Source organism: Sinohyriopsis cumingii, chromosome 3 (assembly GCF_028554795.1).
Source record: "Sinohyriopsis cumingii isolate HCF-2022 chromosome 3, ASM2855479v2, whole genome shotgun sequence".
NCBI classification, from domain to species: Eukaryota; Metazoa; Mollusca; class Bivalvia; order Unionida; family Unionidae; genus Sinohyriopsis; species Sinohyriopsis cumingii.
The window spans coordinates 123,422,766-123,434,988 of NC_142963.1; the positions used below are offsets into that span (position 1 = coordinate 123,422,766).

Sequence of the window (12,223 nt, forward strand, 5' to 3'; positions counted from 1 at the left end):
AATAGTGTTGGATTATTGACCACTCACTAGTAATTAATTTATTTATTTTGACTGACCTCTTTATATAGATAGTAAGTAAAATTCCTCTTCTTTTCACTCAAAGAATTAAATCCTTTGGAACACTCATATTTTCTGCAGTAATCCTTATCATAACAAAACAAAACACCTGTGTATTCATCGTCTGTTGGTCTTTTTTTTAAAAATTGCAGCATCACTCCGCCACCAGAATTGTCATGAAAAAAGCCCCCCCCCCACCAAAGATCTACTTGGTGGTCTATCTATGCTACCCGGACTAGCTACAATCAACCGACATTTGAAGGCAGGAAAAGTAACTGCTACAATTGACCAAATGATAGCTAATTTCTTGTTTTTCAAATATATCCAGAAAAAAATTAGTTTTGCTGAAACTTCAACTAAAACTGATCACCTCTGAAGCACTGTTTGTTCTTCATAAATACTAAGCAAACATTTTTTTCCTATAATCTTCAATAAAAAAAACAAATAACCTTTCATCAAAGGAAGTCAGATCCAAACTTAAATAAAAGCAATTGAATGTGATAGACTGTTGCATTATCCAACATGACTGGAACATGTTTATTGTGCCATGAAAGTTTCACTTTTGCAGAAAAAAATATGCTTACAGTAGCTACCAACAGTGGTATAAAATGCAAACTGAATTTACAATCTTTTCAAAGTTAAGTTAATTGAAGATGGTGTATCTTGCGATGATGTTTGTTAACTTTATAATTTGTTATAGTTTTCATTTCCAATCAATAGCCTCATCCCCTGGGTAGCCTTGGCAAGATGATACTGTCTCCAGCTGACCGAAGTTGAGGCCACTTTAAGTACATGTACATGTAAATAGCTATAGCCTTGTGACATTCGGATATAGATCAAAATAAAGACAACCATTTTTTTAAAATAAATGTGTTACTAGTGTTTTCTAATGGGATGTGAGTTATACATGAAGTTTATAATATGTGATCTATACTCAAATTCATGGATTTATTATATACAAGAACAGTACTTAATGGATTATGGATTGTAATACACAAATACAAGTTGTCAATATACATATGTTTTTCAATCAAAAGCATGTTTTTTGCACCAGCTTTTATTACCCGTGCCCATTATATTTTAGGTAAATGCATTATTTTCTTCAGCTAACTGACTTGGTTGGTTATAACATGGTTCGGTCTATAACAACACGTTGGGTTCTATGGACCCCAGCTACCCTGTTATAATGGGGTCATGTTGTAACTAGGTTTCCTAACTAACCATTTAATAGGGATTCTGGCTAAAATAGTCAACTTCTTCCTCTCAAGCATTAATGTAGATATTCTGCGATTTATGCAACCCTCCTAAGACACAAAACGGTTTTCCATTCTTGATTTCATACAAAGATCTCTGTTCATGAGATCACAGTTTTGTTCAATTTCAAACATAAAAATGTTCTGGTCAATGCAAACTGGAACTCTGGATCATGCTTATGTTTTCTGCCTGAGCAATCATCCTCCATTTCCTATGTAACATAAACATTCTCTGCATCATCTTCCACATTCATCTGAGTCAGCAGCAGTACTCACCTTGGTCATTTTAAGTCAACTGAAGCATGTCTGTCTGGTGCATTTTCACCAATCTTGACGTTATTGGACAGATATTTATATCTTCCTAGTTCTCTGTAATCTACTCCTCAAAAATCAGTTATCCACTTCATTTAATGAGTTATGATACTTGTTAAGTACAGAAACTACTGGTTTATCCGAACTATGTAGCAATTTCAATACCCCTCTAGGCACACATACATACATATGTGCATTGGTTAATACACTGGGAATTTGTTTTAAATATAAACTGTGCTGATTTGTACTGACTTACATAAAGAAGAATGCTATATTTCAATGCAAAAAATAGAAACTATTTCAATCCACAACATTTTTATTATAATATCATACAGCATTACATCAAACATTTTAAAATTTTATTCTTTTGTGCAACTTTTACCCCCTGTATTCTTGCTGGAGTTGCATGCAGAAGAGAGAATGAGGATTAAATGATCGTACAGCCCGCATGCAACACTGGGAGGTTAGTGGACATGCAAAGTAATAACGGATGAGGTTAGTGAACAGTTCAAAGAGGGCAAAATGTGTCTGATGGAAAGGGGAATGTAAGCAGCAGGTCAAGTAAGCAGGATGAGATGGGTGGAAAGGTCAAGTAAGTAAGTCAGTGCATAAGTCAAGTAAGTATGATGTCAGTGGATATCAACGAAGCAGAACAGTGAACATGTCAGATAAGCAGAAGGAAGTTATTGGAAAAACAGACAGCATATTGTAAACCCAGTGTTTGATGAGTACCTAATTATGCAGCTTTAAGATGCAAGACAATTCAGCAGCAACTGATTCAAGTGGATCTGTTGTTGTTGTTTTGGGGCTTAACACCATTTTCCAGCACAAGATAGGTTATATATGGTGGCCAATATAACTAATTGAGGAATAGCCTGGGCAAACACTGGTAATAGCCACCAACCCACAGGAAGTTAGTGGCAAGATTTCTCACACTGGCTGAACCCAAGGATCAAACCCATGTGGACAAAGGTGAGATGGAAGTGATCGGTAAAGGCAAGTGCTTTGGACCACTTGGCCTCCCATGGCCCCTCATCTGGACCTATCAGTATCTGTATATCTATGTGATTGAACCATTATCTCAAGCCATTAGATTTACAAATTTTAATCAGTAGATTGGCTTCTAAACAAGTTGATATTTTATCGACATATTTTTTTTACATGTTTCAAGGAGAATGAAAAGAAACCAAGTGGATTTTATTACATCTGTATTCTCTTCATTCTATAAAAAAAACCAGAAAGTTTTAAACATGACTCAGAATCTAATGGAAAATTTTACATTAATAATGACTGAATACCAGTCAGTGTATTGTCAATTAAATACAAATTTAGGAAAAGCTGTATATCTCACAGTGCATTGCAAAGATTTTATTTATTTACTTAGCTCTATATTAGATCACAGGCATAGCATATACCTACCTCTGTACCAGATCAGTGACATAGCATGTACCTCTGTACCAGATCAGTGACATAGCATGTACCTAAGATACAACTGTATTTTTCCATTGGCATAGTTGGTACCAACCTGTTTCAGATCATTGACATAGCATGTACCAAAGATAAAACTGTATCAGATCACCAGCACAGCTTGTACCTATCTCTTTATCATATCACTGACACAGCATATACCTAAGATACCTCTGTATCAGATCATTGACACAGCTGGAACCTAACTCATTATCAGATCACTGACACAGCTGGTATCTAACTCATTATCAGATCATTGACAAACTGGTATCTTACTCATTATCAGATCATTGACACAGCTGGAACTTAACTCATTATCAGATCACTGACACAGCTGGTATCTAACTCATTATCAGGTCAATGACACAGCTGGTATCTAACTCATTATCAGATGACTGACACAGCTGGTATCTAACTCATTATCAGATCATTGACACAGCTAGTATCTAACTCATTATCAGATCACTGACACAGCTGGTATCTAACTCATCAGATCACTGACACAGCTGGTATCTAACTCATTATCAGATCACTGACACAGCTAGTATCTAACTCATTATCAGATAATTGACAGCTCGTATTTAACTCTTTATCAGATCACTGACACAGTTGGTACCTAACTCATTATCAGATCACTGACACAGCTAGTATCTAACTCATTATCAGATCACTGACACAGCTGGTATCTAACTCATTATCAGATCATTGACACAGCTAGTATCTAACTCATTATCAGATCACTGACACAGCTGGTATCTAACTCATTATCAGATCATTGACACAGCTAGTATCTAACTCATTATCAGATCACTGACACAGCTGGTATCTAACTCATCAGATCATTGAGACAGTTGGTATCTAACTCATTATCAGATCACTGACACAGCTAGTATCTAACTCATTATCAGACCACTGACAGCTGGTATCTAACTCTTTATCAGATCACTGACACAGTTGGTACCTAACTCATTATCAGATCACTGACACAGCTAGTATCTAACTCATTATCAGATCACTGACACAGTTGGTATCTAACTCATTATCAGATCATTGGCACACCTGGTACCTAACTCATTTTCAGATCACTGATGCAGCTGGTATCTAACTCATTATCAGATCATTGGCACATCTGGTACCTAACTCATTTTCAGATCACTCACACAGCTGGTATCTAACTCATTATCAGATCATTGGCACACCTGGTACCTAACTCATTTTCAGATCACTGACTCAGCTGGTTATCTAACTCATTATCAGATCATTGCACACCTGGTACCTAACTCATTTCAGATCACTGATGCAGCTGGTATCTAACTCATTATCAGATCACTGGCACATCTGGTACCTAACTTATTATCATATCATTCATCATCTCAAAACCATCAAAACTCAAAATTCTCTAAAAATCAGTGGCTTAAGCAAAATGGTCTCAAAATTTGTCATCTGAACATTCATTATCTTTTTCCAAAACTAGACAAAATCAAATTACTTCTTTCAGGAAATAATTCAGTAACTGATAGTTTTGCTTTCAGTGAAACCTTCTTACATGAACTTTTTCATGATGATGAACTTAAAATTCCTACCTACAGTTTTCAAAGAAAAGACTGACTTGTCCAAAAGGGTGGTGGACTTTTTGTTCACATTAATGATGGCATTTCTTTCAAACGTTGATATGATCTTGAGGAAATTGGTATGGAAATAATCTGGCTAGAAATGAGACATAATGTCCAAAAAACGTTTGTATTGGGCTGTGTATATAAACCTTTGAACACTGACAATGCTTGGCATAATACATTTCAAAACAAGCCTGAAACTCTGTATATAGAAAACAAAGAAGTCTGTTTAGTAGGTGACTTCAATTACAGTTTGCTTTATGATAACAATGAAAGCTGGATTAAAACCATGAATTCCCTGAACTACTAACTGCTAGTTCATTTACCCACCAGGATAACAGAGATATCTGAAACACTAATTAATCATATTTACACTAATAATGCTGACAGTATTATAGAAGATGCAGTTCCCCAATATTCCATAAGTGATCATTTTCCTATATGCTGTACAAGAAAATTAAGTCAAAAAAGTAAAACTTATCATCACAAATCTATCAAGTATCAAATAATGAAAAGATTCAATTCACAAATATTCCTTAAAGAACTAAAAAATATCCCTTGGTCAGTAATTGATTGTTCTGATGACCCATCCAGATGCTCTTGACATCTGGATATATATGTTTACTGACACCCTAAGCACTCATGCTCTTATTAATTTCAAGAGAGTCAAGCAAAGAAATCAACCAAACTGGATTACAAGTGATATACTGAATGCTATTAAGACAAGGGATAGATTTCATTGAGTAAAAGATACTGACAATTACAGATTATGGAGAAACAGGGTAAAGTCAATGATTCAAAAGACAAAGAAAACTTATTATTCTACTGAAATATCAGCTAGTATTACAAAAAGAATCCTAGATAACTCTGGAAAACCTTCAAAGACTTAAGAGGCAAATCTGTCAATAACCTGCTATTTACATATATTAGCGATGCAAATGGTGATATTAAGCACAGACCTCTTGAAATTGCAAATGCACTCAATGATTACTTTGTGAATATAAAAGAAAAACTTGTGGATTTCACTACTCCTAAAAGAGTCTCCAGCGATGAATTAAATGAACATATTTTTTTAAAACTTAGCAAAGAAGAGTGCTTCAAATCCCTAAAATAAGCCTTGAATTAATTTTAAATGAATTAGACCAACTTGATGTCACAAAAGCAACAGGTCTAGATAATATAAGTGCTAAATTCCTAAAACTCTCATCTCAAGTGATGACACCTTCACTTATGTATATGTTCAATCTAAGTATTTCCACAGGTATTTTTCAACCAGGCTAAAACTGGCAAAAGCAATTCCAATACATAATAAGGGAGATCTTTCTGATATGACTAACTATAGACCTATATCAGTTTTATCATCACTTTCAAACATATTAGAAAGACATGTTTGTTATGATTTTAGAAATTACTTGCAATCATTTAATTTGCTACATTCATAACAATCAGGCTTTCATGAAGGACATACATTCCAGACTAACTAGAATAGCAGATGACCGGTTAACAGCAATAGATCAAGGCAACCTTGTAGGCACAGTGTTTCTTGACCTTTCAAAGGCTTTTGACCTTGTAAATCACAAAATCATGCTGGAAAAAAGTTCAGCATATATCAAGTTAACCATGAAAGATTAACTTGGTTTCAATCCTATCTTGAAAGCAGACAACAAGAAGTTTCTATTTTAAATAAACTTTCAGATGAGAAACTGATAAAATCAGGTGTTCCACAAGGATCAGTTCTTGGACCAGTACTCTTTCTGCTGTACATCAATGATTTACCATATCACATTGAGCTATCCACCACCATGTTTGCAGATGATATGACACTGTATAACACTGGATCAACAGGCCATGAGATTAGCACTAAATTAAATAAAGGTTTGCTAAAAATAAACAACTGGTGTGCACACAATGGTATGAAGATAAATACAGCCAAATTAAAAGCCATAATCATAGGTAGTTGAGCAAGAGTAAAAGCTGAGAAAAATTATTTCAAATTAACGGTAAAAGAGATGGATATACAATAGTCTGAAAATGAAAAAATACTAGGCATTATGATAGACCAGATCTTGTGCTGGAAAATTCAAGTCGATAAAGTCATTAAAAAAGTAAATTCATTGCTTTATCTCTTGAACAGAATACAATCTTATCTCCCTCAAGAAAAGAGAAAGATATTCTACAGTGCATATATCATGTAACACCTAGAATATTGTTATTCTATCTGGAGTAATAGTGGTATAGAAAATCTGGAAAGATTACTGAAATTTCAAAAAAGAGCAGCTGGAGTTATTCTTGATGCTGATTAAGATACACCATCAACAAATCTTTATAAAACCCTAAAGTGGCTTCCATTTCAGCAGAGAACTCAATTTCAGAACAGTTTACAAGTCTATAAATCCTTGCATGGTTTGTCTCCTGATTATCTTAAATGTAATTTTAAATTTGTTAAAAATGTACATTTGTATAAGCAAGATCTCAAACCAAATTCAGAGTTTTATCAGAAGAGTTTTTCTATTTCTGGAGCCAAACTATGGGATTCCATACCACCTTAGATAACATCAGCTGACACATGCCAATCTTATTAAAAGCATCTTAGTCAACATCTACAGAAACAGTCATTTGTATGATTTTGATTAATTCAGTACTACTACTTTTTACAGCATTGTTATCATGCACTCACCTATAATGTTTTACACATGTTCACTACTACTATTTGCATGAATCCTGTATATACTCATCCTGGAAGCCCTGTACATATTCTATTCTTGCTGTGGATCAATTGTCAAGTTTTTAACAGCGTTTGTTGTCCAAAGACATATTTTTTGTACAAATGCCATTATAGAAGGCCTCATGGAAGATTGGTCAGTTGACCAAATGAGCATCTTCTTTAAATAAAGTCATTATTATTATTATTATCATTATGATTATTATTATTATCGTTATTATTATTATTATTATTATCATTATTATTATTATTATTATTATTAAAGCATATATTACCTCAGTATCAGATCATTGACATAGCTGCCCAGTGGTTTGAGGGATGGGTAAGACTTGGAAGCCCAAACAGCGGGCACCTTGCCATTCATCATGCTAGTGAAAACTTCTTCCAGTTCTGATGACATCACCACCAGACCCTTAATTGCTTTCTTCAAATTGATTAAACTGCTGCGAACCACCTTGATCAGACGGTTGAAACGGATCAGCTCCTGGCGAAGTACCGTGTTCATGGATTCTGTATATACTACTGGGTACTTCTTTATCACCTGATAAATGAGTAAAAATAGGAACATTTTCTAACTTCCTTCCATAAATATTTCCATACACTTTGTCCTTTTGTTAAAACTCTATGACAAAGAGTGAAATGATAAGCACATGACATGAATTTCTACAAATATTTCCCTAATGAAGTGGACTTTGATCATCCCATGTTTAGTATTATTGATGTGAAAAGGAATGTAAACAGTGAACTTATCAATAAGCATATATACAGTACTACCTGTTTATCTCAACATCCTCTGGTCTGGTGTAATACTGTCGACATAAGTGGCTGTCAAGACAAGTGTTATAGTGGGGGTGGGGTGAGTGAAGAAATATAAATTTAGCATATACAGCTGTACATGTACATGAAATTAGTCGGTAAGGGGTAACTTTTCATCAGTGTGTAAGCTCTACACTGTGAAGAAAAAAAAACAATTGAAAATTTAATTAAATGAAAGCAAAAGACAAAACAGTCTGAAAAACACTTGTATACTGACAACTTATGTTTGTGTTGCCTTTGCGCTATACTGTACAATCTGCTGTCAACCAACATGCCAACAGCATGTGGCTGCATCTACATTAATTTGTCAAGATTTTGGGCTGCCTGAGACAACAGGTGAGCATAATGAGGCTGCCAAAGGAAGAGGTTTCTCATGGGGAAATGAAACAAAAAAAAAAAAACAAGAAAATGTCACCAAGTTCTGAAATAATTAAGCATTACACTTGTACATTTGTAAAACACTCACAATTCATGAACAGAGTAATGCATGTAATTAAGCATATTCAATATATTAAATTCAAATGAAATTTAATTAAAAGTTAAGGCAATTAAAATTAGATCCTTTAGGCATAATGGGCGGAGATGTCAATAGTTCTGAATTTTCTGCAAGCTTCTTCTGTTTTAGTCTTGACAGGTGTTCTCTCTCTGTATGAGATGCTAAAATTTTCCAAATGTCCATGTGTTCCTTCCAATATTGTCAATGAGCTGATTGTGAAAAAAAAAATTGGTCAAACCATCAAACATTGAAAATACCGCCACTGGTAGCCATTGTAAGTACAGAGTTACTTTTTTTCAACAGAAAACGAAACTTGCCCGACACCAATAATTTGTTCCAACCTCTGATAACCTTTGAAAATGCAACAATCAATCAGATTTCACTGCTTTTATACTAATTTGGTACTGACTTCATTTAATGAAGGGTATATTGTTTTTATAAAAAATTTTAGCTGGCTCATTTTCATGAATGGTGCTTCATTTTTATAAAAGATTGTAACTGACTTGTTTGATGAAAGGTGCAATATTTTATAATAGATTGTTGCTGGCTTGTTTTGATGATGGGTGCACATACTACATGCTGAAGTCACTGTGAAAACAAACTTCAGAAGACCAAACATATGCCCTGTGCAATGACAGAATTAAGGTCTGGGGGTAACACCAAATAACTGCTGGCTTGTCTGGATAAATGATAAGAAAACAAAGAATTTGTTCAAGTTGGGACTGAGGGCTTATTTCAACATGTTATTTTTTAAAAATCTCTACATCAACATAAGCATAACATATTTGGTAGTAATAACAGACAATGGAACTGTGACTTTATATTTTTGTCAACACAGACGGCTTGTCAAAATAAGTGATATCTACATAAGTGGGTAGTACTGTAACAGAAAATGTGTCTGCAGCTAATCCCTACACATAAACACTCACAAATTGATTTAAATTGTATTTTTGTCACACTAAAGGTTATTTGTGAAGTTGTCATCTGGGCCATTATTTGAACACACTAATGGAATTTTCAAGGATGTAATAATTAATCTGCTTGTAACACAACTACCATGAATTCACTGCTTTTCATGGGAACCAGTTTTCGTTGATTTTGTGGTTGCCACAAAACACAAATTCAAAGATCCAATGAGCAATAACCTTTCTGTGGAAATACACCCTTCCATGAATTTACGTACTCACTAAAGTGCCATTTCCACAAAACCATGACAATCAGTGCCTACAAAAATAAACAAATTCACAGTATATGTTCTACGTATGAATCATTCATAACTCGGTCTTTGCTAAAGTTTCACTCCAAAGTATATGTTCTATGTATGAATCAGTTTTGTCTGGGTTTTTGCTCAGTTTCGACTAAACAGTATATGATCTATGTATGAATCATTGTAATATGTTGGTCTTTCCTAAGGTTTTACTTCACAGTGTATGTACATTGTATTAATCTTTTGTATCTTGGTCTTTCCAAAGCTTGCATTCATCAGTGAATGTACTACAATATGACTGAATCATTTGTACCAGGGTCCTTGCTAAGGTTTCACTCCACAGTATTTGCTGTGTATGAATCATTGGTATTTCAGCCCATGCAAAGGTCTCACTCCACAGAATGTGCTATGTATGCATACATGCCAACCCCAAGATGAGTATAATTATTGCTAATATAATTTCAGCACACTATATATATGAGAAATGTACATTTATGTTTGCTAATTACCTGGTTCTGCAACTGGTCAAAATTCTTAATACAAATGGACAAAATCCATATGGATTAGAACCAGAATACATACACAAACTATCCTGACAAATTATTTATATTAGCACTCACTTTAACTAGTCTACATGTGTAACGTTTGCTGAATGGTCATGAAGTTGTGAATTCTGCAATGAGCATGACAATCATGTGTCCAATCCAAGTACTGTATTTCAACAATCATATTCCTCTATAAAAGTTGGTAAAGCAGTGTTGTTTTGTCCTTTTCTTTGATCTGACATGTTGTGAGTTTGAAAAGATCCATTTGCTCTAACATTTTTAGTCATTTAACATCAACATGTCACACTGTTAAAGCCTTTTCCAATATCATCTGGCACTATTTTCTTTAATAGTATAGACTGGTCAACAACCTATCTTATCAATTTAATGAATCTGTGAGGCAAAGTTTCAAATTGAAGTAACCCATCTATTTTCTTGTAAATGTTTCATATCATATTGTATCTTGTTCAATATTTACCATAGTGTTCAAATATGAAATTATGCACAGTATATATGTGCAAATTCCCCATCTGTCATTTTCTTAAGGGGATGCATTTTAATTTTTGTGCAGTGGGACAGCTAGTCTTTATAGACTTTATTATACGCATATTTGCTTGTGCACAAGCTGGATTTAAACAAATGCAAAATAATTCTGAACCTCAAGCAGATGTATAAAGAAATAAATTTTGTGAAACTGTGATCATTTAAACTGTGTACAAAAATCTACTCACAAACTCCACATCAAAATCATTGGGCAGCTTGCCAATAATATCTGAGGCTAAATCTTGTATTGCATCTCCAGCATTACCTCCCTTGCCTGACTGTCTGGGCAGGGTCAGCAGAATGCTGTCAAAGAGCTGTAAATAAAAAGAGCACCGTGAATGGTACAATATATGCCCACCAGCGCTGAACAGTTCCCCATGCATGCATAAGAAGGGCATGGTCAACATGGGAGATTATTGACCAACACATCTCAATGACCTGGACCTTTTATTTTCATGTCTAGAGCAGTCAAATCTATAATAAAAACATATTTAAAACATTTCAGAACATAGAGAATAATGCTTGCGTTATAGTGCCAAAATTATGAAAATGTGCACAAATGTCCAAAAAGCATAAATTTTAAAAACTGTAATATGGAAATTTTCTGATAAACTGTATGTACAGTGATGGAAGGATTCCTCAATTACTGTACATTTATGAATGATTTATGGAAGCCACATATTTAAATAGAATGTGACATCATATATTTGTATGCAAATAACACAGGGAAATAAGAAAATAAATTGAATACAAAAATTGTATAATATCAAAATGTGATAAATCCCTCATCAAAGTATGATGTGAAATGCTGGAAAAACAATCTGATTAGAAAACTCAGTTCTGGCAGAGACATCATAAATCTGGGGGACCAAAATGCTGTAAATTATTTTTACACTGATGTTTCAGGCAAAAACTCTGTTTTGTCCAAAAATAAACATCGATGTCCAATTGAAAAATACACAAGAACTTTCCTAATAGACACCTGACGTTTATGAATAAGGCTCCTAACAGTTCTTAATTGTATCATCTATTATTACATTATTCCCACCTGTTTATACCATAAGCGAGATAAAAAAGGAGTGAGTCCCTTAACTTAAGTTCTACAGGATACTGGTGTTGCTATACTTCAATACATGCTCTTGTGGCAAGTTTTAAAATATAATTTATTCTCTAAACAAGATTACTTCTCGAA

The 12,223-nt window shown here is 34.1% G+C and overlaps 1 protein-coding gene across 1 annotated transcript in view; it reads right to left on the minus strand.

The window, feature by feature from the left end:
* Nucleotides 1-12,223, minus strand: part of LOC149803762 (dynein axonemal heavy chain 3-like) — a 311,163-nt gene that overhangs the window by 15,345 nt on the left and 283,595 nt on the right. The window contains exons 75-76 of the mRNA XM_089953988.1: nt 11,220-11,345; nt 7,700-7,965 (exon numbers count right to left, since the gene is read on the minus strand). Coding sequence (XP_089810114.1) covers nt 7,700-7,965; nt 11,220-11,345 — 392 coding nt within the window. The remainder of the gene's footprint in view (nt 1-7,699; nt 7,966-11,219; nt 11,346-12,223) is intronic.